This window comes from Ptychodera flava, chromosome 1, assembly GCF_041260155.1.
Source record: "Ptychodera flava strain L36383 chromosome 1, AS_Pfla_20210202, whole genome shotgun sequence".
Lineage (NCBI taxonomy): Eukaryota > Metazoa > Hemichordata > Enteropneusta > Ptychoderidae > Ptychodera > Ptychodera flava.
The window spans coordinates 16,490,838-16,518,323 of record NC_091928.1 but is presented as its reverse complement, the minus strand read 5'-3'; the positions used below and the strand labels follow the sequence as shown (position 1 = coordinate 16,518,323).

Genomic DNA, 27,486 nt, shown 5'->3' with positions numbered 1-27,486 from the left:
CTGCATGGAAACGCAATAATTCAGATAAATTCACATTAATGAGTTGCCTGTATTATAGAATAATACACGTGAATATACATGAATCCACATGAATACAGGCTTGCTGAATACAAGCAATGGATTATTGACTGTATTCATCTGTATATGCACTATTCAGCTAAAATACAGGCAATAATCCATGCTTATACAGTAAGTATCATAGGGTTTTTTTATGCAGTGGTATATGTGGAATTGACCTCTATCTCAGCATTGATGTAGGCGGAGCCACAGTCGCGTGCTCAACACCCTCGCTACGTATATTGGTACTATATATGATCCTTTATCCTAGTTGTATCACAGGGCTTCGCGGAGGGACGTTTAGAGCGCCTATAGGTGCAATACTGAATGAAAGGCAACACATCAGTTTGAAAAAGTCGTTAGGTACTTGTCAGTTTCTTCCGCCTGGGGGGGGGGGGTTGTGGATTCGTGGGGGTCACCCTGTTTTTGACTTTGTTGATTGGGGTCACCATGTTTTTGAAATGCCCGATAGGGGTGGTGTTTTTGAATTCGACAAGGGCTAACACTTGCCCAAAAATGCATCGTACCGGCAACGAATTTCATCATTCAGTTGCGCTTATAATAATGAGATTATAAATCAGATTTGACTACAATTTATAAAAATAGCTCTTTCTAACTATGGCTTCTCAGGAGATGTCATTGGATGGCTGGCAAGTCTCAACACCCAACAAAGTTTTTGATAACTGCTTTGTTTCTTTAATTTTGATAATAATGATTGACATCAATTTATGTATAACAGTTCTGGACATCTGGTTATGCATAGCAATTGTGCAATACGTTCACAGCTCATTCAAAATACTGACACTTTGAAATTCCTATCTTACAACTGACATGACAACAATGTCATTAAAAACACAGAATGACTGATGTGTATATATATATATATATATATATATATATATATATATATATATATATATATGTAATTTATATTCCACATATTGTTTTACCTTTGTCGCTCGCAGGGGGTCACCCTGTTTTGAATTTTTTGAATAGGGGTCACCCTGTGTTCTAAAGTTGGAATGGGGGTCAGCCACTTTCTGACGTCGGCAAAAAATAATTCACCCCCTCCCGGTTGAAGAAACTGACCAGTCCCTTAATGCATTGAAAGGCCTGAGTTCGGGTGTCAATCGACAACCTGCACACAAACAATTATCCGGTTTGTCAAATGAGCATTGATCTCTTCAGGTCTGTTACGTCATCACCTATCTGTGTTTTCAATGTGTAGCAATGAGGATCCCTTCGGTCCACGAGTATGAGAGTACATTGACTTCTCTCTCACCCAGAGTCGATCGGCTGTTCAAAACATTACGCGTACGTATAGCGAAACCATGGGTGTCGCCAGTAGCGTACATTTGTTAGCCCAAAATCCATTCACTGCCATGACTGCGTACAAGTATTGTACTGGTTGAGAGAGTGTGGTAGGCCGTATCTTGATAGTGTTTAACTTGAAGGTATTCAGTTCTGGATTTCTGTTGAAGCTTACACCTCCACGGTCAAGGTTAAAAATCGTCAAAATTATATCCAATGAGGATATGTGATGTACTAACAAAGAAACGGCACTCAGGTATTGCCTGCCAGGTAAAATGAACCAAGATGGAAAACGATAATTTCTGTGGGTGCACCTAGTCCTACGTAACGTTGTTTAAAATCATATATCTTCACACGGGGAACCTAAAAGTGCAGTTGTTGCTCTTGTTTACGTCAATGCTTGCTAAGAAGATGGAAGAACACTAATTTTCCATTGCTGTTGTTTTTGTTTCAATCTTATTGATATTGGTGCAAGTGCAATTGTGCACATGCATGTCCAGAGACGATCTCAATCGGGCTTCCATTGTTGTTAGTGCCCTGCGGGTAGTGCGCAAAGCGCACACTATTACACTCGTATACTATGCCAATATTATATAACCAGTCTTATAATAGGTTTACTCGCAAGGTCAAGCTTTACAAATTGTAAATGGTCGTGGTTATGCAGTACATGTAACAACTGACGGACGAGTTGCAATAACAGCGAAATGCATTCTTATAAAGATGGACACAAGATTGTCAAATGTGTATTACCATTAGAATAGAGTTAGATTCAAGTAAACTTGAATCTTAATAAACAAGTCTCAGAGAGGTCGGGATGAGAGAACTTACGCGGAACCCCCCGGCGGATGATTAAATAAAGGAACAAGCCATTAATCCTCGTCCTCGATTACACAAGTATCACGGTCCCATGGTACATGCGATGTCTGGTGAGGACTGGACAACTTAATACGACTACTGTTCGCAACAGATAGGTTGAAGCTATTGCCAACTAAACCACAAAGTGAAGGTGGAGGCAACTGTGACATAAGTTTACCTCAGACAGCTGAGACCTGTTGGGAAGGTGAACAATGAAAGAGGCAGACTCACTAAAAGCAATTGGTCTGCTCATGAAGGTGCTACCTCCATTGTCTGCTACAGTGTTCTACTCAGTTGCCTACAATCTCTTAATTTCAGAGCACTGTCATTTATTATTTTGAAACGACAGTAAAATTTATTCACAAAACAGTGACTTTGATCGATGTAAACGAAAAATGTACAATTAATGTTTGGAATAACAAATTGACAATAACTTTTTTCAATATAGTGCAGTTTAACCGTCTGAATGAGTTCAAGGCGCATCCTCTACCACCGAGTCTCACAGACCCGAAAATTTACTGTAAATTTACTCGCATCATAATGATTATATGTATAATCTCCTTTACTCCCGGGCATATTACGCTACTTTGCCGGGGATGTTTTATCTGCACGATCGTCTTTGCTACAATAAATCTGCCCTCAACGGTCTGGCTAGGCTAGTCCCAAGCTGAATGAGAAGCGGAATAAATCATAAATTAAGCATCAAAACAAATATAAGTGGGTCTATCATATGATATGGTAAATTATTGAAACCTTGTTCAACTCCAGTCATATTACCTTGCAATATTGTGCTTAAATTAGTTAGAAATGGAAAAAGAGTAGTTCTAGAAATATTCATATTTGGATGAGTGCGGGGCGGAAACCACTTTATGTACAACAAGCAGTTGACTTTGTTGACAAGTTATGATAAGCCTGGTATATCATTGTATAAAGAACGACAGTGGGCTCAGAATATACAGTGTAGGCTACGTTAGAAGAGGTATTGGAGTATTGAAGACGTTCCGGTGTCAGGATGAGAGGCAGTGAATAATGCTGCTTGACGTTTCATATTGACATACTGGTCGATATAAACAACAGCAAAGTGTGAGTTAAAAATGGGTTAATCAAATCAGGTCATGAATGAAATAAACGGTAATGAATTCAGACCTTATAAAAATGTCGTGAGCAAAGGGTGCGCCGAAATTGAAAAATATTGTGAAAATGAGGCGCCCGAAGTGCACGCTGATATTGACAGATATTGTCAGGATGGTATGCCAGAAGGGCTCATAGAAAATTAAACATGTTTTAAAATGGGGCGCGGCGAAAATCTTAAGTAAAGACTTGAAGTAACTGTCAGCGGGTAATCTTCTCCTTTATAGATCATGTCTTCTTGTAATCTTTTTATTTTTTCTGCCATCCTTGGCCGGATGTTTTTCAAAGGCAACCCCTCAGAATCTTTTGTTTCCCGAAATCTTCCAAGCTCCCCAAAGATATCAAATGGTCTACCGCTGAGCTAGCTACACTAGCTCAAGATAAGGGCTGGGGTAGGTAGCGATGTACCGCTCTGAGAGAGCCAAGCGTGCCTGAACTTATGAATGCTGAATTTTACGTTTGACGGTATACACATGACCCCCAACTACAAACGTTGGAGAGGTCAAGGCCCAAGTGTATTGTTAGGGAAATTATTAATATTTCCAGTTTGACAGCATGTAAAGGAACACTTTTCAACAGAAACAAATATCACAACACCCCCCCCCCAACCTCAGAAGAGATTATTTCTTAATTGTTGAGATCTCCTATGATCAAATCATCCGTCCCTAAGACGGTGGTATTGATGCTTTGTTTTAACTCGGTCCAATTTAAATGTCTCTTCTCCTCTGTTGTTGTAAAGACGTCAGGCTAACGAAGGTCACACTAAGGTCGTCCTTGAACGTACATTCTGATATAAACAAAGAACGTGAAATTAATGTGTCGGAATATTTGAGCAAGAGAATTCCTTCTATTATTTTAGCTCCCATAGCCATATGTATATATGGCAATGGAAGCTATTCTTATAGGCTAGGGAAATGTCTGTATGTCTGTATGTCTGTATGTCTGTATGTCTGTGTGTCTGTATGTCTGTATGTCTGTATGTCTGTATGTCTGTCCGTCAACATCAAAAACTCCAAAACCGCTGTACATTTCATCTTGATATTTGGTGTGTACATGGATGATGGGCTGTAGATGAGATTTTGTTCAAATGAAGTTGTCATTGCCAAAAATATGCAAATTAAGTGAAAAAATGTAAAAACAGTCAAAATTGAAAAAACTCAATAACCACTGAGCAGATTACATGAAAATTTGCATGTAAGTACTTTGGGCTGACCTGAAATGATTGTGCATATCTTGGGTCAGTATCTTGGACTTGCTATTTTTCCTGATTTTTTTTGTAATTTTCTCCCATTTTTGGTCAAAAAACTACTTCTCTGAAACCACAAGTCCGATTGATTTGAAACTTGGTATGAAAGTGCATAGGAGTGACCTTTCCCAAATTTGGGCAAATCGTGGTGAAATTTGCATATTTTTAGTTTACACGTCCATAGACTCCCATGTATAGGCAGATCTCCATAGACTCCCATGTATAAGGCCACGAAAAATAAAAATTTAGTTTCTCATCGTATTCATATTGCAAAAAGGATGCAGTGACACAATTTTTAGTCCCCACGGATGAAGTCCAGTGAGCTTATAGATTGGGTCATGTCCGTCTGTTTATCCATCGTGAGTCCATCCGTTCACGCAGATATCTCGGATATTTTGACAAAATGTCATGTGACCTTGATGACCTTTGATCTCAAATATACATATTTGTCCATAACTCAGTAACCACAAGTGCTACCACCCTTCATATATGGTAAGATGGGACAGCTTGTGACGCCACATATTGTACCTCATTAATTATGCACATATCTAATTTTGAGCCAGCCAATAGAGCTAGAGGTCTGATTTTTGGTATATAGGGATAACTTAGCAAAACAATTTTTTTGACAAAATGTCACGTGACCTCGGTGACCTTTGACCTCAAATATACATATTTGTCCATAACTCAGTAACCACAAGTGCTACAGCCTTCATGTATGGTATGATGGGACACCTTATGACGCCACATATTGTACCTCATTAATTATGCACATATCTAATTTTGAGCGAGCCAATAGAGCTAGAGGTCTGATTTTTGGTATATAGGGATAACTTAGCAAACCAATTTTTTTTTACAAAATGTCACGTGACCTCGGTGACCTTTGACCTCAAATATACATATTTTTCCATAACTCGGTAACCACAAGTTCTACACCCTCTATGTTTGGTATGATTGGACACCTTATGACGCCACATACTGTACCTCAATAATTATGCGCATATCTCATTCTGAGCGAGCCAATAGAGCTGGATGTCTGATTTTTGGTATATAGGGATAACTATAGGAGAGAAATTTTTTGACCAAATGTCATGTGACCTCGATGACCTTTTACCTAAAATATATGTTTATGTCAATAAATAAGTAACCACAAGTGCTATGTCCTTTGTATTTAGTAGGATGGGAGACCTTATGACAACACACGCTTTACCTCATTAATTATGTACACATCTAATTCTGGGCAAGCGAATAGAGCTAGAGATCTGATTTTTTGGCATATAGGGATTAATTAGCAATATAATTTTTTTTTTCAAAATGTCATGTGACCTCGATGACCTTTGACCTTGATTATACATATATATGCATATTTCAGTAACCACAAGTTCTATACCCTCCAATTTTGATAGGATATTAGACCTTAAGATGTCACATCTTGTACCTCATTTATAATGCGCATATGTATTTCTTGGCTGGCCAATACTGCTAGAGGTCTGATCTTTTTTCCCGATTTAGAACCATAACTTAGACATGCCTCATGTGTTTCAAATTGGGAACAACGACATAGACCTATGTGCCCATAGATCTCAACATATACACTCCAGTGATACTTCTTAATGACCACATTTTCCTGCCCCATCAAGACTAATACTCCTATTACAAGTGGGGACTATGTCATTGTAAATGACTTGTTGATTAATGGTTGTATCACAGTATTCGATATATCTAATTCTGTATTTTTTCCATTTTATATTCTGAATATATACATTAAACATATTTCACTGTCTCCAGTACATTTCATTTAAGTATTTTCACTTCATGCACTTTATCCTTTCTCACATGTTCAAATATCTGACCAGAGAACAAACACTAAATAGTCCAGGATGGGAGCTACAGTGTCATTGACGCTATTTTTTATTCAAACTGCAGAATAACAAAAGTAATTCCAAATATAGGGGAATTCTATTGCACTTATTTTGTACTTATGTTTTAAATTTCTATTGTTTGTTTGTTTGTTCTCATGGCATGGATAATAATCAAATCTGTTTTTCATCAATTCTTACAATATACAGCCCCTTTGCTACCATGGATATATCAAATTCTGTTGGAAAGAGCAATGTACTGTCCAAACGAGGGCTAAGGATCATGAACGACAGCTCAATACTCGAAATTGGCATGCTAAAGTGTCAGACAAACGGCTATAGTGATGCCAACCCAAGCGTAAGTAATACTGGAACAAGATACATGAAAATTTTAATCAACTATTTAAAATGACGTCTTCAAAGTAAGCAATCGTGCTGTTGCATTTTTATATGTTGCGAACAAAAACTTTTAAAACTATTGTAACCGATTTACCAGCAATTTACCAGTTACTCTTTAATGTAGCATGCGCCTCAAGAAATTGAAGACTTACACTTTTGCTCAAACTTTTCGCAATAAAACCTTCAGCCATTCTCTCACCAAATCAAGAATAAAGATCAGGTATCACCAAGCAAATTTTGGTACTACTGAGACAAAATTACCAGATATTTTGAAACTCAAAATGGCCGGCATCAATCTATTAGATACATGTGAAATAATATTTTGGTTTCCGTAAAAATAAGTTTTGTTACTCGTCAAGCTTTTAAATGAGACCCCTCCCCTCCCCTACTAGTGGTAAATCAGAAGACAACTGTGAAAGCTTTAGGATCCGAATTTATGTCCTCGAGGCGCTTATTCACCTCAATGAATCAAAGTGAGCTGAAATCAATCGGACTTGATGATCTGCATTTACCGAAGGACGATCTGCTATTAAGTCTATCTGCCATGCATTATTTATTTTAGGGCGTGATCAATGCTGGGACAGCGGAGAATACAATCTCTAATGACATCATCGCTGAGAAGGTGAGTGGTTTATCTACATGTAATGTGCAAAGAAAGGCACGTTTTTTGAATACCTTTGAGATTGTGAAACCAACCAAATGGTACCACTGAGGGTTAATGTGTCAAAGGTCATCAATAAAAGGAAAGACGCAATTCTATTCACAAGGCATTATATTTTGAATAGTCAGCACCAATCAGCAATTAGCGTTATCAAAAACAGAAACGTGGAATTTTCATCTTTTTGTACAGTTGTCGCAAGTGAAATCGCCTTACCTCGACGACCCAGATATCCTGAAATACAAAGACTTCACGGGAATAACGACTTTCAAGAATACACTGTGTTCTTTCCTGACGAAGTATGCAAACGCGCATGAGCAACTCAACCCTGACAATGCAAGTATTTTTGTCTTGTTTAACTGTCGGTTGGTCCATTTTCTCCATCAAAGACATATGGAATGCCATAAATCCAAGGGATCATAAAGGGTTAAGGGGAACCCCTTTTTCCAAAATGTGGAAGGCTTAATTCCTTCGGCGCCAGAGTTAACGATTACATGTGAGATGTTCTCTAAGGAAAAGACTGGAATAAGCCGAATATGGATATATCGATTCTCAGTCTAACCTATGGACGATCGGCTGAATGAGTTTGTCGTGTAAATGATTCTCTGTGTAACCTTTGGGCGATAGGCAGGTTGATTATGCATAAAAATGATTCTCCGAATCTTATCTGAGGATGATAAGCTGAAATAAGTTGGTCATTAAATGATTTTCAATCTTATCACAAGGTGATAGGCTGGAATAAGTTTCTCATGTAAATGATTCAAAATCTATTCTCAGGGCGATAGGCTGAAATCAGTTGATTATGAATGTCGATGATTCTAAATATAACCTCCACTGCAGATGCTGTCAATGATTACAGAAGACGCATACACGATATTTAGTTTCCTTCCTACGGGCATTACGCCACGCTTTCATCGCCAACGTGCGACTATAAACGGTAGAATACAGACCTCCACTGTCTGTTTGACCTGATAGGTCAGGCATGCCGAAAGAGGAAAGTCCGTCTTTCTTGTTATGGAGCTACGACCAAACAAACATACAGCCTCGATGATCACCAGATCTTAGTATTTATAGGTGTTTGTGATTGAATTTCGGTATTGTGAGCAAACTATGGGGCAAGCTGCATGCACGAAAACGTCAAAGCGTAGCGGCTCCCTAGTTTTATGAGTCTAGCAAGCACATCTAAGGTAGAATTCGCCTCGGGGACAGATATTCGGACTCTCAAATTTTTACAACCTTTTCTGATCTATCACTTATGAGAGTTCATTTAAAAGCTCTGTGAGTAAGAAAACTTTTTAACCGTCTAAGTTTTTCGAAAATCGAAAATTTTATTTTTCTCGTTAGTTAACACCGGAGTGGCGGCCATTTCGAATTTCAGATATCGGTAAATCTTGGGTAATTTGCTTCGCCAGTACCAAAATTCGCACGATGACACCCAATTTTTTATTCGTAATTCCAAGAGAGGATAGTTGAAAGATTATTTAAGAAAAGTTTGGGCAAAAGGTCGCATACTATCCTAAATCATCAAAACCAGCATAGTCATAGTGAACATGGTTAATTGGATGTTTTAATAAATATGTATTCTTTCAGCTTGTAATTCTTAATGGTTGCGGTTCATGCATTGCGGCACTGACAATTGTACTCTGTGACCCAGGTGGTGAGTACGGATGGTAATTGCTTCACCTAACACTCTGAGAAAGGGTTGAAACATTCCAACCGTTGCTCATTTCACACTTTTAGATTTTGAAGATATATAATTTTCCAAAAAAGCCCCAAAGGTTTAGATATTTCAACAGTTTTCGCACCGCATATTCTTTCCATGTCTTATCACACCCTCCAAATCTCTAACATCACATCGTCTAATATCTAGTGGTCAATCCCCAGTTGGGGTCAGAGTTGACTAAAGGTAACAGCACATAAGTAGTTGCTTGATCATATGGTGGAGAACAACGCAACGCATTTTTGTCTGTTTTAAATGACACGTGTCTAAGATTCACGGTTTGCTCTTTCAGTGTCCATTCGTCGTACGCCTCTCATTGTTTATCTAAGTAACAATTCACAATGTTTTTGCAGATGCCTGGCTGATCCCAACACCATATTACAACGCCATCAGCACTGACTCTAATAGACTACCTCTGGTAAATCTAGTCCATGTTGACCTCACCAGTCAGGTAAAGTGCAACCAAGTCATTTATAACATAGGCCGACTCTCTCACACCTTCAAGATTCGCCTCGAGTCTGTTTTTAATACTTTATACAACATATTATTTTTTTCACCGTAAAAAATATTACAAAAATGGTAAATCATACAAGTACGGTCTGTTTCTTTGTTTCTCAGTTTCTTTGAAATTCGTAGGATAACGATAATTCTAATGCATACTAACAGTCAACTCAAGCCGCTTTCGAAAGAACGGTGACATAAACTCTGGCACAAACAGCCCCTTTTAACTGATTTATACACGGCAAAGACATTCGTACACTCACTTGGGAAAATATTTCTTTTGAAATACGCTGTATTATGGATGTTGTTTCGTTTCATGTGCTGTGACAGGAATCGCAAGAAACTGGGCAACCATTCCAACTGACCGTGGATAAATTAGAAGATGCTCTTGATCAAGCGACAGTAAAGGTATCCATCATCTGTCAAAATATTTTTGGAATGTTTTGTATCACATATTTTTGATGACGGGAGCTTACCTTACATACCTAGAGGCTTCATGTGATAGTTTCCGCCATGAAAATCAATAATATCACTCCCATTAATGAATTTGACAAATATTGATTCAATACAACACCCTGTTATGGCCGAAGCAATGCTTTTTGAACTTCCTTTCAAATAGTCAGGAGTTCGATTATTGGTCGATGGTACACGTAAAGGTATTCATAGCGAAGATTAGTAATTTCTGAATAGGACCAGTTTTCTGCAGGCTTGCATATTGCCGGCATTACTATAAAAGAGCATCTCAAAGTTATGTCCTTGAACTCTACATTTTGTTTCCAGGGTATCAACGTCCGTGGCTTGTTTATTATGAATCCACATAACCCACTTGGGGATATATATTCCAAACAACTTATGAAAGAGTGTTTACAATTTGCCAAACGGTGAGTAACTTTGCGTGCAAAACAAATACTCAAATTCATCATGCCATGAATGAGGAACCTAGTACTTGAGACTCGTTGATTAAATTAAAGACAATCTCATCTGATTTATGAACCGATCTCAATGCTGTCAAGAGTATCCGTGTTATGTTTATATCCCTGCAGTGTTCTTTGTTGACTTTTCATCACAGTTGAATATTTGGTTCCAGAAAAGTTCATGTGTCGAGTCCCTAGCTTTTATGACACACACGCGATAAACACATCAATCCTTATTTCCACGACTACAGACATAAGTTGCATGTCATAATGGACGAGATCTACATGCTTTCCATGTTCGATGAAGAAACTAAATTCACCAGTGTTCTTAGTTTGGACGATTTGCCAGATCCAGACATGACCCACTTTATATGGGGATTCTCTAAGGTAAGAACAAAGCACCTATCGCTGTAGCTCGTCAATGGGTATACTGCACTCCGACAACGACACATTCAGATCAAAAAGATAGCATATAGATAACCGAAATATAGTAACATTAGGATTAAGAGATATATAGTCGCCTGTAATCTAAATATGCCCATATATGGTCAAAGGGGCGTTCCTTGGTATTCAAAATGCCAATGTGAGGGCGCTGTTTTTAAAAAGTGGCCACCCGCTTAAAATCTGTGTTTGTTTAGATTTTCTCTTTTCATGGTAACTGTGGCAATATTGGAACAGGCGACAGTATACCTTTAACAATGAAGCCTGACAATTATTGATTAAACCTATGTCTTCCAGGATTTCTCCATGTCTGGTCTACGCTGTGGTGCCATTTACAGCTGGAATAAACAGGTAGTAGCGGCTCTTGGTGGAGTGGCTTACTGGTTCGCTGTACCGACTGCCATGCAGTTCACCCTTGATCGTATGTTGTCTGATGAAGGTAAACTCCTAGTCGTTTTTAGCTACTGTAGACTGTAGTCTATAGAAGCTATCGGGATGGGTATCTGTCCGGCGTCCGTCGTCAGTCTGTGTATGTATGTATGTATGTATGTATGTATGTATGTATGTATGTATGTATGTATGTATGTATGTATGTATGTATGTTTGTGAGGCATCCATCCACTCAAATATCTTGAGAACCGCAGTACTTACTGATTAGATATTTGTTGTGTAGATGAAAAATATGATTTTGAGAAACTTTTTTTTTCTTTTTTTAATTTTTTGATATTGTTGAAATATGCAGTTTAGCACCAAAAAGGTGTTTTTGGTAAAAAATCTTCTTCTTCATAATCGCTGGTCAGACAGGTTTGTTATTTGGTATACAGGTCCCTGGGGATAACCCAACTTAGATTTGTTCAAATTGTGATGAAATATATCTGTATTTTGAAGGAATTTTTTTGCCATTTTTGGTCAAAACTTTATCTCATCCAAACCGCTGGTCTGACAGCTTTGATATTTGGTATACAGGTTCCTACAAATGAACTTAATTTTATATATTAATATATGACGAAATCTGCAATTTTGTATTTTTGGTGCAATTTTTGCCATTTTTGGTCAAAAAATGTGTTTCTCAAAAACTACTTGTCTGATGCCTTTGATATTTGGTATACAGGTTCCTAGGGGTTGTCTTGGTGTGATAGTTTGAAATTTGATGAATCTTCAATTTGGTATTTTTGGTCAATTTTTGCAATTTTTGGTCAAAATATTTGTTTCTCAAAAGTTAATCATCTGATAGCTTTGATATTTGGTATACAGGTTCCTAGGCTTTATCTTAATGTAATGTATTGAAATTATGATGAAATCATCAATTTTGTATTTTTCAAGCTAATTTTGCCATTTTTAGTCAGGCCATCGATGAAATGAGCTATCAAAGATATCCAACTTCTTCATCAATACATGCGTTACAAAAAGTTATTCTCTACATAACACAGCATAGCTCTGTCAACTGTTGGGTCACTTGTTTTTTCAAAACCGCTGGTCAAACAGCTTTAATATTTAGTTTGCAGGTCTGTAGGATGACCTTAGTGAGATAATTTCATACCGTCAGGAAATACTTAATTTTGAATCCATGTCTGTAGTAGCTTCAGGGACTTTGGCCCTATGTTTAATTTTTGTCACTATAGAGTGGACCAACAATAACTTATCTAAACTATAGAAATGGTCATATTTGAAATAAGCTTCGTTAGAACTCTCGTTCTCGTAAAGATTTGCAATCAGGGGTCAATGTTGTCAATGTTATTATTTAGCACTTATTTGATGAATCCAAGGCAGGGGATTATTCCCTTGTAAGGAGAATTTCGTTCACAAGTTTAAACATGGTCTATCACCAATCCATTTCATCGTATCGTATGCTCCTATAATGATTGAACTGTATTGGTCTGAATGATAACATATTCATCGGAAAAGAAGTTAGTAAATTATACGTATCCCTCTGATGATTTTTATAGTTGCTGACAAACTGGTAGGGATAAATATATGAAAATAGACATTGTTAAAGCAGCTCTCTGTCTGAGTGAATTCTACAAATTCGCCAGCAGGAAGCTGTGGAAAAACCATGCATGAAACTCAATACTACTCTACCTTTATTCATAAAAAGCACCCAGGAAGAGTTTAAATATTGACAGAAAAATTGATTGAAATTCAGAATGTACAATTAAAATGAGTAATGCATTCGTCAAGTTCGGTTGGCGACCTTTTTATCGCAACGTCAATTTATATCTGATATTAACATAACCTGTTCATAAATCCAATCTTTTAGTTAGTTTTTTAACGGTAAATTAAATGTGATCATTTTCAGAATGGGTAGGGCAAACATATTTACCAACAAATCGCAAGAGACTCAGGGATTCCTATGACGTCATGTCGAAAGGCTTGACAAAGCTGGGGATACCACACCTTGTAAGGTCAGCGGGTCTTTACATCTGGGCGGATTTCAGAGAGGTTGGTACATTCGATAGATAAAGTGTGATTTGGACCCCATGTCGACAAATTTAATCTTCGGCTTTCAGTACTATTTGTCGCCATTTTCTATCCTTATTGCTTACGTTAGACCACTTTGGCTGATAATGTTGCAATGCCTTTTCACAATTAACTTTGTTCGGACCAACAATTATGAATAGCGTCACGAAGATTAGTGGGTTAAAGTGCCATTGCAAGACAGAACGCATAAGTATTACGTTATAATAAATCCAGTCAAAATACTATTTTTAAGTGTCCCTTGTCAGATTACTGTTTCATAGGTACGTCTTTGCCAGTATGGTGACGGTGAAGCTCTTAGCTGCCCCAGAGTGAAAATAAATCACCTGGGTGCCCAACATTTGTCAGATGTACGTAGTAGTGGATTGAGGTAACCGGTACCAACATATGAACAGAATCGCACATGAACAATGTGTGAACCCGCATGTGCAAAAAAACTTTGATAAATCTGTCTACCATTCAAGTCAACACTAACACTATCACAAAATAAAAAACAAACAGAGTTACCTAAATGGTGATTTATCGTCTGCTAGGAATCCATGAAGGATGTGCCTAATGCCAATTTAACAACTTTTCAGCGAATCTAAAAGAAAACTAAAGCACAATGATTATATCACCTCAAACATGAAAGATTTAAACTTTTGCTCAACATTTCTCTGAAAAAATTTTGAACTATTCTCTTCAAAATCAAGACAAAAATATAAGTTCACCGTCTAAGTAGTACGAGAGAGACAAATTACCCAATATTCAAAATTCAATATGGCTTCCGTTCCTATGTCATCCGTGTTTGGGAAATATAATTCCTGATGTACACAAAACTAAACTGATAAAAACTGTACTAATCCCAACTTCAAAATAATGGCCCACTACCTTAAGACATGGTCCATCATTGCAAAACTATAGCATCAACATGAGAGAATTAAATCATAGCTGAATTAAGTCGCAAGTACAGCAAGCTTCGACCACTTCCGACTGAGTTTTGTCATAGTTGTCTGGTAATCAATGTCACCTTTATAAACCAATTCCCTCCACAGTTTGTTTCTCCACTGACATTTGAAGCGGAGTTGGAAATGTTTCATGAGCTCATCGACGCTGGTGTCTACATTCCCGCCGGGCAGTGCTTCTACTGTCAGGAACCAGGATGGTTTCGGATTATCTTCGCTCTTCCAAATCATATACAACAACTGGGTGAGTATAGCAATGTGTAAAGTAAACCATTGAATGTATTGGAATAAACGTGGCGTTGCACACGACGGTTGATATAACAATCTTCAGCCGTATTCCTTTCATCTATTGTCGGTTGTGTCGAGTAACTGAATCCCTAGAGATCTATGTCAATACGCAGGAGGCTCACGGCCTTTCCTTCAGAAGGTAATGCGAGGGAGCTGTCCTTGGTAACTATTCAATCTTTCATTCTTTTCAGTTCTCCAAAGGATCGATAAGGTTATCGCAAAGAGAAGGAAATCCAATCTTCGATGTCCTGTCGGTGATGGCCAAAATGAATGAATACTAAGTATTGAAGATACAATGACTGCCGAGAAGAAATGCTTTTGAGACAAAATAGCTTGCCAATAAATTAAACTGTCTTTCTCTGTTATCTCGGAAGCCCAGCGAATATGTAAGATGACGTTCCGCCGACCCTCATGTGAATCTGCCAGAGGGAATTTCGTACCAACCGTTGACGACTGTTTATGATATTGATAAACACCCCCGTATGTGATGTTATCTCCAATACCGTACTCCTACGTTCTTATGAATCTGTCAGAAGAGTAACAGGATGCCCACTTAATATTTTAGGAATCATTGAGATTATTAAAATATCGATCAAAAAGTTCACTTTAAATAGCCTTTGGATAGCCTCATTTCTTAACAACGATCAACAGTATATTCTTTCCTAAGTTCGCGCGACTATATTGCTTATCTATATTGTGCTTTTTAAAAATTGAAATGTTATAGAGTGACCTATTCAGAAGTGATAGTGTGCTAAGATTTGATAATAGTTGTCAAAGATTCGTAATGATCAAGAACACATACAAAATCTGCAAATGGCGGCTAAACTTGCCTTCATCTTACATTGATGTGTTAACGTATAACATTTGACAATAGGGAGACTACGGAAAAAGTGCATTTTATTAGCTCTCTATAGAGGGATTTGAAATCATTCAAAAGTGTGTGTGTGTGTCTGTCTGTCTGTCTGTCTGTCTCTCTATGAATGTGATTTCTGCAAAACTACTGATCTGATTCAACTGAAATTTTGTATACAAAAGCAGCTACTGAGAAGGTAAACACATTTGACAAGGCCTAATTAATTATTGTTAAATTCTATATGTTCACTTTCATGGTGCCTTCAATCAGATTTATTCAAATGATGATGTAATTTAAATTGAAAAACTTTAAGGTCATGTTCTTATTTTTATCACAAAATGATTTTCTTACTATAGTTATTGGCTTTCAATGTTAATATTTTATTCGTAGGGGTATGTTCTTTCTCATGTGTGTATTACTAAAATAAACATTCTCTTATAAAATTTTCTTGCCAGATTTCAAATTTTTGCCGCAATCCCCCCCCTCTCTCTCTCTCTCTCTCTCTTCTCTCTCTCTCTCTCTCTCTCTCTCCCTCTCTCTCTCTCTCTCTCTCTCTCTCTCTCTCTCTCCTCCTCTCTCTCTCTCTCTCTCTCTCTCTCTCTCTCTCTCTCTCTCATGGCAGACTAGGTACCGAAATGAGTCAAACGAAAGTTAAAACAGCAAAAGTAAGGTGGTTTCCAAACGCGCATTCAATCGTCCCTAACAAAGATAGAGCCGATGTGTGAGGTTGCCTTCATTTCATTTATACTTTTATTGGTTTGAAGAACATACCTTTCTGATGTATTTCCAATAGTCACTCCATACGTCAGACCTATTAGTGATATTCGTTCCGAGCTGACATACTTTTTAAAGCGTTCACAGGTTCCAGTGATCGCTTTTGGTGTTTTAAGCTCACGGTTGCAAAACATTTGAGGCTACGACGAGAACATGAGATTTTCACTAGTAGTTCTCACAACTGCATGGCGAGAAAAGTACCATTTTCATCCACCGATTGTTAGAACAATTTCCATGGTAACGATCAAGGTAGTACGCGCCTGAACTGAGAAGAAGTTTCAGAACAACATTCAGATCGCGCTAATTTTCGTAAACTGTTCAATATATCGTTGGTAAAAATTCGATCAATAAAGAACAATACGAACTTCAACTATTTTAGACTTTAAGTCAGACATAAAGAGTTAAATTTATCTGTATTTAGCATTTGAATCTTGTCTAGCTCCAATAGGAAATAAATATTGTTAAGATAGCCCCCTCTACGATAGACACGCTTCTGCGCGCACCCATAGGGGTATATTCGTGGGTGTAAGCACAGGGCGTGGCAGGAATTATTAGTGTAGAAAATATGAATATGATCAATAAATGTCTTGTATTAAACTATTTTTCATTATACAAGCCTTACCTGTGTCTAGTGTGTGCCTATTACTTTACGCTAGCTATCTCTGTATAGTATTTCAAAGAAAACAGTCTATATCTGTTATTGCCCTCCCTAACCCCTTCATTAGTTTGTTCTTCCCATCACTGACGCGGGGGTTTATCGCCCTGACCAAATACCTCGTTAGCAGCTCATAAGGTAGTAGACGGACTAACTATAACAGAGAGCTCAACCTCAACCAGTTTTTACAAGGTTTGTTTTGGAACTGCCCTCTTGTTTTGTCGACTCTTTGTATTTAAAAAGACCTATTTCTTTAGAATATGCAAATTTGGAAACGATTTCAGCTGTAAAGTTCGTATAGTTTACAGAGACGCACTTCGCCTTCACACGCCGCACTTCACATTCAGAGACATGTAGACGTCCCGTGACTTTGACCTACTGACTCATTCTATGAGAATCGTTCATGCATAGCCCAGGGGAGATGAACTTACGGTGCGCTGTGCCACAAGCTGAAATTTGAATCTTTAAAACAGTCGAAAGTGGTCGTGGATAACTGTGTTCTGCATTCGTTTTCAGTTATAATACCATAATATTTTTTGTAGTGGTTTGCCATATGTATACTGATGTCATTGAGTTTGTTACCTTATCATCAATTTTTGTCTTGACATGTAACGTTTTGAGGCCTGGCCCGTCATTGTCTTGACTTTGAGAAAAAAACTGTCAAGTTTAGGATAGGGAGTCATTTAGTCTGGCAGAGACCCTGCGATTCGCGTTCTCCCCTGCTGGAACACGCGCGCCCTTCAGAGACGCGACGCGAATCCCAGGGTCTGGACGTTCTTGCAAGCGACCGGTAGGATTTCTGCCTGATCCGGGTACTTTATGAACTCCACATACCCGTTAATCAAAGCAAAATGACAAGTAGCATAGCAAAATAAAATGAAAAATGAAAAATAAAAACATACCACGTATATAGGTCTACCGCTACTATTATATATTCACTCCGCCCAGTTAGATAGGTGTTTCTTTTGAGGTCACTACCCTTATGAATATTCATATACTTATAAAACCGACAGTCGCTGTGTCTGGCAGCGCGTGCTCACAGCTGCACAGCGTAGTCTTCGAATGCAGGCCCATCGTGGGCGCGCACAAAACAAGGCACAGCGACTGTGAAGTTTAGTATAGGGAGTCATTAAGCCGACAATTACATGTCAGTGATATGCATCATAGGAACCGAGTTATAAGTCACCGGTGAGGTTGATTACCATTTTGCCAGGTGAAGTCCCAGTAATGCCTCGAGGAATCATTATCATGTAACGTATTAACTAATGAGGATCCCCAACCATGTGTGGTCGTGATACGCCATCTAAGTAAAGGTTTTTTCCATTCTATGTGTGCGGAATGTGTCGACACCTGTATCAAGTTCTGCCCCGGGCAAGTTCGGAATTAGAGCATGAATTTTACAAAGTCGTAAATTGTGGTGTATGTGTTTTGTATTGAGTGTTGAAGTTGGGACCAACCGGGTGAAGGCTGTATGAAATTGTCTAAAATCTTCGGTAGCAAGAAAAGTCAGAGCCAGGTGGGAGTTTCCGCGATATCGTTGGCATACCTTCTTAAATTGGTTGGTAAGTTAGAGCGAATCATTGTATGTCAGAACAAGAACTAAGTGATGATCAGTATCATTTGTGTACATACTGAGTTAATTAAGTCAATGTTCGTCTTCCAAGGAGGACTGTGCCAAGTTATGTAGTGACAACAAGTGGCGTGTTAAAATGTTCACAGCAAAGAATTATATCCGTGGGCACACTATGCTTTAGATCTCGATAGAGAGAACGACCTTTTTCTCTTTTTGCAGTGCTTGAAAGTTTAAGTTTAATACATGTTGATTAAGTTGACAGTTTAGATTTTTCCCCTCTGAAGAATGCTGTTACCAAATGTGCCTTTTCTGTATTTTGAAAAGAAAAACAGCCACTTACATTCCTTAAGTGTTTAATATGTGACAACTATTATTCGAGGTTGTTTCGGTTCATGGATCAAACGGTGCGCTGTAGACTCGTCCCGGCACTGAACGCCTGCGAAAGAGAATTTTTCTGAGCTATTTGTCGATCCCCCATCTTATAGCTTCAGTTATATACTGGCTGTGCAACGTCACTGCCACGCTGGATATCAAGCAGAGGTATGCTTGTACTACAGAATCATATGATATCTTTAACCTAGGGGAAACAATGATAGAGCCGTCCCTGAACTTTAGAAAAACGAACTATATGAACGGTAAATGACACAGTTGGACCATGAAGCTTGTCAGGGGACCATAAAGTGGTCTATTATCTATGTCTATTGCTAGGCAAGTCATTCGGTCGACGTCCACGTTTGTCAGCATTGTATTTCAGTTTTATCGCTCGACCGTATATACATACTAGTTGCTTAGACCTTTTCAGTCCCCCATCAAAGCGCGCCGAAATTTCACCTACGGTAAGCATTAACTACATATCGGACAAAACGGGCTTCAAATATTATTGAATTACTGAGGGCAAAAGATAATTCCAGCAAAGTGTGGATCTTGCAATTAGTAGTCAGTGGCTAAAATGAGGATGTGTATGATTTCGCTGTTTACGAAGTTTTTACCTGTATTTTACGAGAGGGTAGAGTCGTCCTAGTTTACATGTACAATATATACTAGTTTCTTTGTACAATGAGATGTCAGTACCATAACCGATCCTCCTCGGCAGATTTTTAACATCGGTGACACCAATGGTCCCATCACTAAGCTAGCAATCTGTCAAGTATGTGCATTATAAAGGCAGTCAGAAAATTATTGCCTGCTACAAAGTCTTGACGCTTTCTTACTGAACCTAGTTTTACTTTTTGTAGTCGAGAGTAGACTAAAAGCAGCCATTTCCACGGTTTGTCAAAATGTAGTGGAATTTGGCATGTAAAGATACTAAAGTGAATTGATTGGAATATTTTGGTTGGATTAGTCCTTTCAGGTTTCTCTGTGTTCTGTTTAAATTCACGTATTTTATTTCATTTTTTTCATTGAGTAAGACTTTTTTCAAAATTATGTAGCATAAAAAACAACAAAAGTTGGCAACGTCATAGAATACTAGAATTTGTGACATTTTTGTAAGATAGGATATATCATTTATCCATAATTTATCTAATTGGGATAGTTAGATGATGAAGTAATGTCGGTTTAATCTGCAAATTTGAGCTAATGTTCTTTTCTTTTTAAGTTATACACTTGTTTTTGTGAGTAATTTGCAATATTGAAACATTCAGCTATAGGGCACCTTTTGAGAAATTTGAAAAATGTGGAGATCCAATATCTCAAATTAGTTCCAATCGTGTTACTTAATTTTTCTCAGTTACGGACCCTCTTTTGCCATGGAAAGTTTAGACTATGTGGGAAAGAGCAATGTGCTATCTAAGCGAGGAATGAAGATCAGGAATGATAGTACAATACTTGAAATAGGACTTCAAAAGTGTCTGGACAACGGATATAGTGATTCAAAATCCAAAAGTAAGTGATGATGATAAATTAATCTCTAAACATTAAAGGTATCTAACCAACCACAGATTTTAAGCGGGTTGGCCGCTTTTTAAAAACAGCGCCCTTTCATGGGCATTTTGAATACCAAGGAACGCCCCTTTGACCATATATGGGCATATTTAGATTACAGGTGACTGTATACCCTAAGTCAAATATGTTTATTTTATATTCTGGTGATCGGATACATCATTTCAGCAGGAAGTTACACTGTCGTTCACCGTGTATAATTTCGCGATTTCCACAGAGCTATAAAGAAGTTATATAAGTTTTAAGCTGAATAAACTTTAAAGAACTTGTTAAATTTTTGACGTGTAAGTCGTTATACAAAGATAAATTGATGATCCAATGACAACTATCTCGATGCCTTAGAGACGTAGTATATATGTTAACATTTTTCAAGAAGAGCCTGAAGTTGTCTAAAGACAAATTCAATGATTATTGGTTGCCATGAGTGCTGGTTGTGTGAAAGAATCCAGTAAAATTGAAAATAATGAACAAGACACATGATCTAACTTGATTAAGGGAGATTTTATAATATAGTCTTTTGTGCGTCATTTACCACAGGAATTATCAATGCTGGAACATCGGAGAATACACTCTCACATGACTTAGTCGCTGAGAAGGTGAGTGATTTATCTATATGCAATGACAGAAGAGAAAACTTTTCATATCCCCATCTGATAAAGTCCGTGACCTTGGTGTCATCCTAGATTCTGGTGCTACTTTATCACCACAAGTGGCTAGTGTGTGTTGTGCTGCATCACACGCCCTATGGAGAATAGGAAAAATCCGTAAGTTTTTGGACCAGCATTCTGCAGAAAAATTGGTTCACGCTTTCGTGACGTCTAGAATTGATTACTGTAACAGCTTACTTTTCGGTCTGCCTGATTATGAAATAAATAAATTACAGCTCATACAGAATTCTGCTGCTCGGCTGGTAGCCAGGATTAGGGTGAGGGATAGGTGTCACATGACTCCTGTCCTGCAGGCTCTTCACTGGCTGCCAGTAGAGCAGCGAATTCAATTCAAAATTCTTTGTCTGACATTTAAAATTATTCATTGTAATACAGCGCCGCGTTACCTCACTGAACTAATAAGTGTCAGGATGCCAATACGTGAAAACATGAGGAGCAATTCTGGTGTATCACTAGTTCAGCCAAAAATTAAGACCAATAAGAGTTATGGCGATAGAGCTTTCTCAGTGTGTGCTCCTAAGCTGTGGAATAAGCTACCAGAGGCCATTCGATCAACCAACATTTTTAATAATTTTAAATCGCAGGTCAAAACTTACCTTTTTAAAACAGCTTTTTAGACTTTTTACTGACAAAATGTTTTTTAAATTTTAAATTGTTTTACCTTTGTGTATATTTTTAGACTAGTGAACAAATGCATTGTATGTATTTTATTGTGTTGTGTAACTATTTTTCAGATTTTAACTGTACAGCGTATAGAGATGGTGTATTTCTATGTTATACGCTTTAGAAGAATAAATTATTATAGTATTATTATTATTATTATATTATTATTATATCTTAGGGATTTTGTTCTCGCAAACGGTTCAGACGCAATGTGCTCATCGAAAAAGAAACAAGGTTGTTTTTCTGTTAGACCTGTCGGAATACTTTAAATCATCAAAATCTAAGGACAAGTATCATGGGCTAAAATAAAGTGACTGTCCATCTTTGCACCTTCTGTACAGTTGTCGCAAGTGGAATCGCCCTACCTCGACGACCCAGATATACTGAAATACAAGACTTCACGGGAATAACGACTTTCAAGAATACACTGTGCTCTTTCTTGACGAAGTATGCAAATGCACATGAGCAACTCAACCCTGACAACGTGAGTTAAAAGCTTCATGCGCCCTTATTGCTTGTATGTAGGTCAACCTTCCCCTTTTTAAAGATTTGCAACATGCCAAAGTCCTGAAAGACAGGCGTGGTCAACAAACGATTAAAATAGGCCTCTTCCCGAGAGTACACCTGGTAATACGTGTGCCACGTATCCGCTTATCAACACTGCTCAGCCTATGCGCTTAATTTCCATGCAAAGATGGTCGCTCATTTTTATAGTGCTTCTTGCTTTGTTGGTGATGCAACTACGGTGACGTAAACACTTAAATGGCAGAATAACAAATGTTAATACTATGTGAAAGTAACAATTCCCTCTCGTACAGGTAGGTATATGCTCGAATTCGGTTACAATTACCTCCGCAGAACTTTCACCTAGAGCCTCGTGCTAAATGTCGCGCATTATACATAAATCTCCCGTATGTCCACCTACTTACGGGATTATTGCGTTGTTATATATGTGTGGGTGATGTGTTAAAATGAGTGCGATCAAATCTGTCTGGTATTTAACGCAACACAACATGAAGCCCCTACTGCAATATTTCATACAAAGGTTAGCGAATTTGTCCCAAGATCCTAATTAAGTATTTGTGATAATTATTCCATAGTTTGTTTAAAGAAGTTAATTTTTCTTTCAGATGGTTATTCTTAATGGCTGTGGTTCATGCATTGCGGCACTGACAATCGTACTCTGTGACCCAGGAGGTGAGTGCATGACGTTACTTCTTCATTTCTTCCCCAACCGTGAGAAGTGTAAAAATGTCCGCGTCCATCTTCCTCTGCAAACAGTTCCACTTGTCGTTGGATTCTGTAACCTCCTTTGGTGCATAGTGTACTAATCATTTGATCATTATAAGTATAACCGTAAGAAATTAAGAGGGCGCAGTTTATCAGGTGGTGAAGTAAATTGATGAAATAAGACAGGCCTGTTAAGGAAAAATATCTACATAAAGCAGCGCTTGTAACACTGAGAAATTACAATAAAACAATGTGTGTGCTTTACCAGTTTCTAAATCTAATAGGTGAAATGTAAACGATAATTTGAAATCAAAGAAGAAAATGTATATATTAGTTCTGACCTCTTCTATCTCACAAACAGAATGTTTCACCCCTTAAGGCCTCCAAGCAGACCATTTTTACATGCAAATAAATTACTTAATGTTCTCCCATCCAAATAATTGCTTTTACTCATTTTGAGGAGCCCGTCTCCAAATGAAGCCAGTCATTAAAAGTGTTAACAAGACAAACAGTATTCCTCACACGTCGTAGGCCAACGACCGACTAAGACTGTTATCGCGGTTGTATCACCCCAATATGTAATAATTAACCTAATATGTAATACTAACCCAATATGTAATAACACTTAACCCAATATGTAATACTAACCCAATATGTAATAACACTTAACCCAATATGTAATACTTACCCAATATGTAATAACACTTAACCCAATATGTAATAAAACTAAACGTGGGATATAATACTAAGCAAAATAATACAAAAAATGCCAAACAACCATCAACACGTCCCTGTGTAGCCAAAACACTTCAAAACTGTAGATAAAAGTGGAGACAATTATTGAGATCAGTAAACTTGCAAAAAAGCTGAGAACGCCCAGGTACCCTAATCAAGCCGTCGTCGAGCATTTAAATTTAAATTTTAATTGTTCCTTAATTTCATACAGCGGAAAATACCTGAAAACACACACATTTCTTATAACATTATAGGCAAATAAACGGGAATATTATCCAGACATAAATGTTTCAACAGATTAATAAAGAGAAGAAACTATACATGATAGCTCTGAAAGGCTGAAGTGACCAACTTCGATTGAATGATAATACTGGCCTTTCGTTTATAAGGCTTACTTTATGGGATTAATATTCATTTATCTATTTTTGGTATTGTCTCAAAATATGTGCCCCACACAATATTTTTTGGGTTAACTAAATATGTAATAAACCTTTCATGTAAAAAAGTCTCCCAAGGAGAATGCATGGAAGTTACCCAATATGTAATAAAGTCCACTAAGGAGAATGCATTGAACTTTTATTACATATTGGGTTAACCCAATATGTAATAAAGTCCCAATAGAGAATGCATGGAAGTTTATAGTACATATTAGGTTAACCAAATATGTAATAACGTCCCAAAAGAGAATGCATGGAAGTTTTATTACATATTGGGTAACCCAATATGTAATAAAGTCCCCATAGAGAATGCATGGAAGGTTTATTACATATTGGGTTAACCCAAAATTTTCTTCTCGTCTGTACAGATTGATTTTTAGCTATAGTTCCTTTTATAAACCAACAACTCAGTTTTTCGAATAGTTTTTAAATGGTTTTACGCCAGTGTTGCCCTTTTTCGTTTTACTAGTCCAATATTTACTGTAATTTTGTTGTTTTTTTAGATTCTTGATGAAGATTCCCTGTGTGGAATCGAAACGTCGAAGTTTTAGAAAATAAACTCTATTTTGGAACAGAGTCTTGTTTTTTCATCCGCTTAACCCATATGTGATAAGTCCCAATAGAGAATGCATGGAAGGTTTATCACATATTGGGCTAACATGTAATAAAGTCCCCGTACAGAATGCATGGAAGTTTTATTACATATTGGGTTAACCCAATATGTAATAAAGTCCCCATTGAGAATGCATGGAAAGTTTATTACATGTTGGATTAACCCAATATGTCATAAAGTCGTCATAGAGAATACATGGAAGGTTTATTACATATAGGGTTAACCCAATATGTAATAAAGTCCCCATAGAGAATGCATTGACGTTTTATTACATATTGGGTTAACCCAATATGTAATAAAGTCCCCATAGAGAATGCATGGAAATTTTATTACATTTATTACATTACGATTTCCTAATTACATTTCATGAAGAAAAACTACATTGCATTAAACTTGAAGTGATCACCATGCATGATACAGATGACAAAGTGTTTACGTAAAACACCACAGACTCTGGCTGATGACTGGCCACTGGATTTTTTACCGATGGAATGAAACCGATTTTACTTGGCTCGTATTACGTATAGGGCTAGGATTATATATTGTTAAAATTTTATTACCTATTCGTTTTGTATTACAAGTTGGATCGAATATTATTACTTATTGGGTGAAACGTTTTTACATATTGGGTTAGTATTACATATTGGGTAAAGAAATCTAAAAAAAAAACTTTGAAAAATTATCAAATTTTAGAAATGCTGCGGGTTGTGAAGGGGCGTGATCATGGTTGCTATGCATATTTTAGTCTTATTGTGGTCAGTATTATATCCCAAATTCATTTTTTATTACATATAGGGTTAAGTGTTATTACATGTTGGGTTAGTATTACATATAGGGTTAAGTGTTATTACATATTGAGTTAGTATTACATATTGGGTTAAGTGTTACTACATATTGGGTTAGTATTACATATTGGGTTAAGTGTTATTACATATTGGGTTAGTATTACATATTGGGTTAAGTGTTATTACATATTGGGTGAGTATTACATATTGGGTTAACTATTACATATTGGGATAATACAGCGGTCGAGTACGAACATTTTACATACAAATAACAATAGAAAAAGTATACAACACAAAACAATTTAGAAAATCCACGAAAGAAAGACACATGGATTTGTGTTCATTTGTGTTTGGAAAAAAGTCGATGCCCCGTCTCTAACATGGAACGCTCTAATAGATATTAATGACTACGTCTGTGTACGAATGGTCGTAACAAAGTTGTGGTCACATACTGTAATAGCCATTTGTTCAACACTTAAATTGCACGCGAAGACGCAAAATGATAACCTGCCAAATTGCGTCAATCGAACCAGATGTACATAGTTAGAGATAAGCAAATATGACTTTTCAAGGAAACGAATTTCTATTTCTCGGCAGCTGGTCCAGCACAAACTGTATACATGTGCTTGTAACAATTAAACATTTCAAATGAAACATTTTAAGTCCCTAAACTACTGTCAAAATTTACAACAAGTATCGATGCTACAAACCGCAAAATTTAGGTCCTAGTCTTTCAGGTGTGACGAATTCAAGATAAGGTGTAATTAATTTTTTGCACATTTAAAGTATGAACTGTATGACCTACATCACTTTTGTTCCCAAATATGTTAAGCATTAACTTTGTTTCAGTGATCTTATTGTTTTATTGATATTCTCATTGCAGATGTCTTGCTGATTCCATCACCATTTTACAACGCTATCAATACAATGACTGGTAGAATTCCCTTGGTAAACCTAGTACATGTAGACATAGGCTGTCAGGTAAAGTGCACATTCAGAGAATTGCAAAGTGAAATCACATCGAACCACGTTTAACTTACATGAAACTCAAAAGGCATGTTACTTCAATCCCATAATCTATTTGAAGTATTCTTGTTCATAATTGAATTATGTTCCTATCGTCAAGCGTGGGATAACAAACGATATATCAAACGTACAGTGTACGGACTGTCAGTGTCCTCTCTGAAACACATGAATGTACACTTCGTTCTCTGGTATGCCGATCATTTGTGCATTCTGCCCTTTTGTGATATGCTGAATCAGTCAAAGAAGCGTTTATGTTTTTGTCGTTCTATGTCAGCATTGTTAGACTTGTTTTGCAAATATCTTTTGCCGCTTGCGCCCTATTATCGAAGCCATCTCTTCTATTATTTGATTTGACAGGCATCGGGAGAGACTGGGGAACCATTCCAACTTACTGTGGATAAATTAAAAGACGCTTTTGAAGAAGAAACGCAAAAGGTATCGATATAATGTCTGACTTTTAACTGTCGATAATTGGTAAGTAACATCCTTTAACAATCGGAACCTTCCACACATAGTTGCTTCAGACGACATGTTAGCCATGCAAAACAACAACTCGCCGATTCAGAGAGCTGATAATAAGTAAGTTTACTGTCTTGTGTCATAAAATTCTGAGAAAACACGTGTCAAAGCAGTATTACTTTCAAGTAAAGCATAGTTGGCTTTAATTATTGCTTTTTAAGTTGTCATTAAAAACCACTGGTCGTTTACGATACGAGTACGAAATAATATTTTGCTCG

At 37.3% G+C, this 27,486-nt stretch overlaps 2 protein-coding genes across 2 annotated transcripts; both read left to right on the top strand.

Moving 5' to 3' along the window:
• Positions 1–6,638: 6,638 nt before the first annotated feature.
• LOC139131507 (1-aminocyclopropane-1-carboxylate synthase-like protein 1) lies at positions 6,639–26,698 on the top strand. Its single transcript, XM_070697598.1, has 5 exons — positions 6,639–6,814; positions 7,418–7,477; positions 22,265–22,407; positions 23,054–23,120; positions 26,607–26,698. The coding sequence occupies exons 1-3, from the start codon at positions 6,680–6,682 to the stop codon at positions 22,331–22,333; spliced, it is 264 nt and encodes an 87-aa protein (XP_070553699.1). The 5' UTR covers positions 6,639–6,679; the 3' UTR covers positions 22,334–22,407; positions 23,054–23,120; positions 26,607–26,698.
• Positions 9,062–16,142, top strand: LOC139131499 (probable inactive 1-aminocyclopropane-1-carboxylate synthase-like protein 2). The gene is made up of 9 exons (XM_070697586.1): positions 9,062–9,170; positions 9,587–9,684; positions 10,065–10,142; positions 10,515–10,615; positions 10,900–11,035; positions 11,387–11,528; positions 13,386–13,528; positions 14,599–14,752; positions 14,988–16,142. The coding sequence occupies exons 4-9, from the start codon at positions 10,542–10,544 to the stop codon at positions 15,068–15,070; spliced, it is 732 nt and encodes a 243-aa protein (XP_070553687.1). The 5' UTR covers positions 9,062–9,170; positions 9,587–9,684; positions 10,065–10,142; positions 10,515–10,541; the 3' UTR covers positions 15,071–16,142.
• Positions 26,699–27,486: the final 788 nt, after the last annotated feature.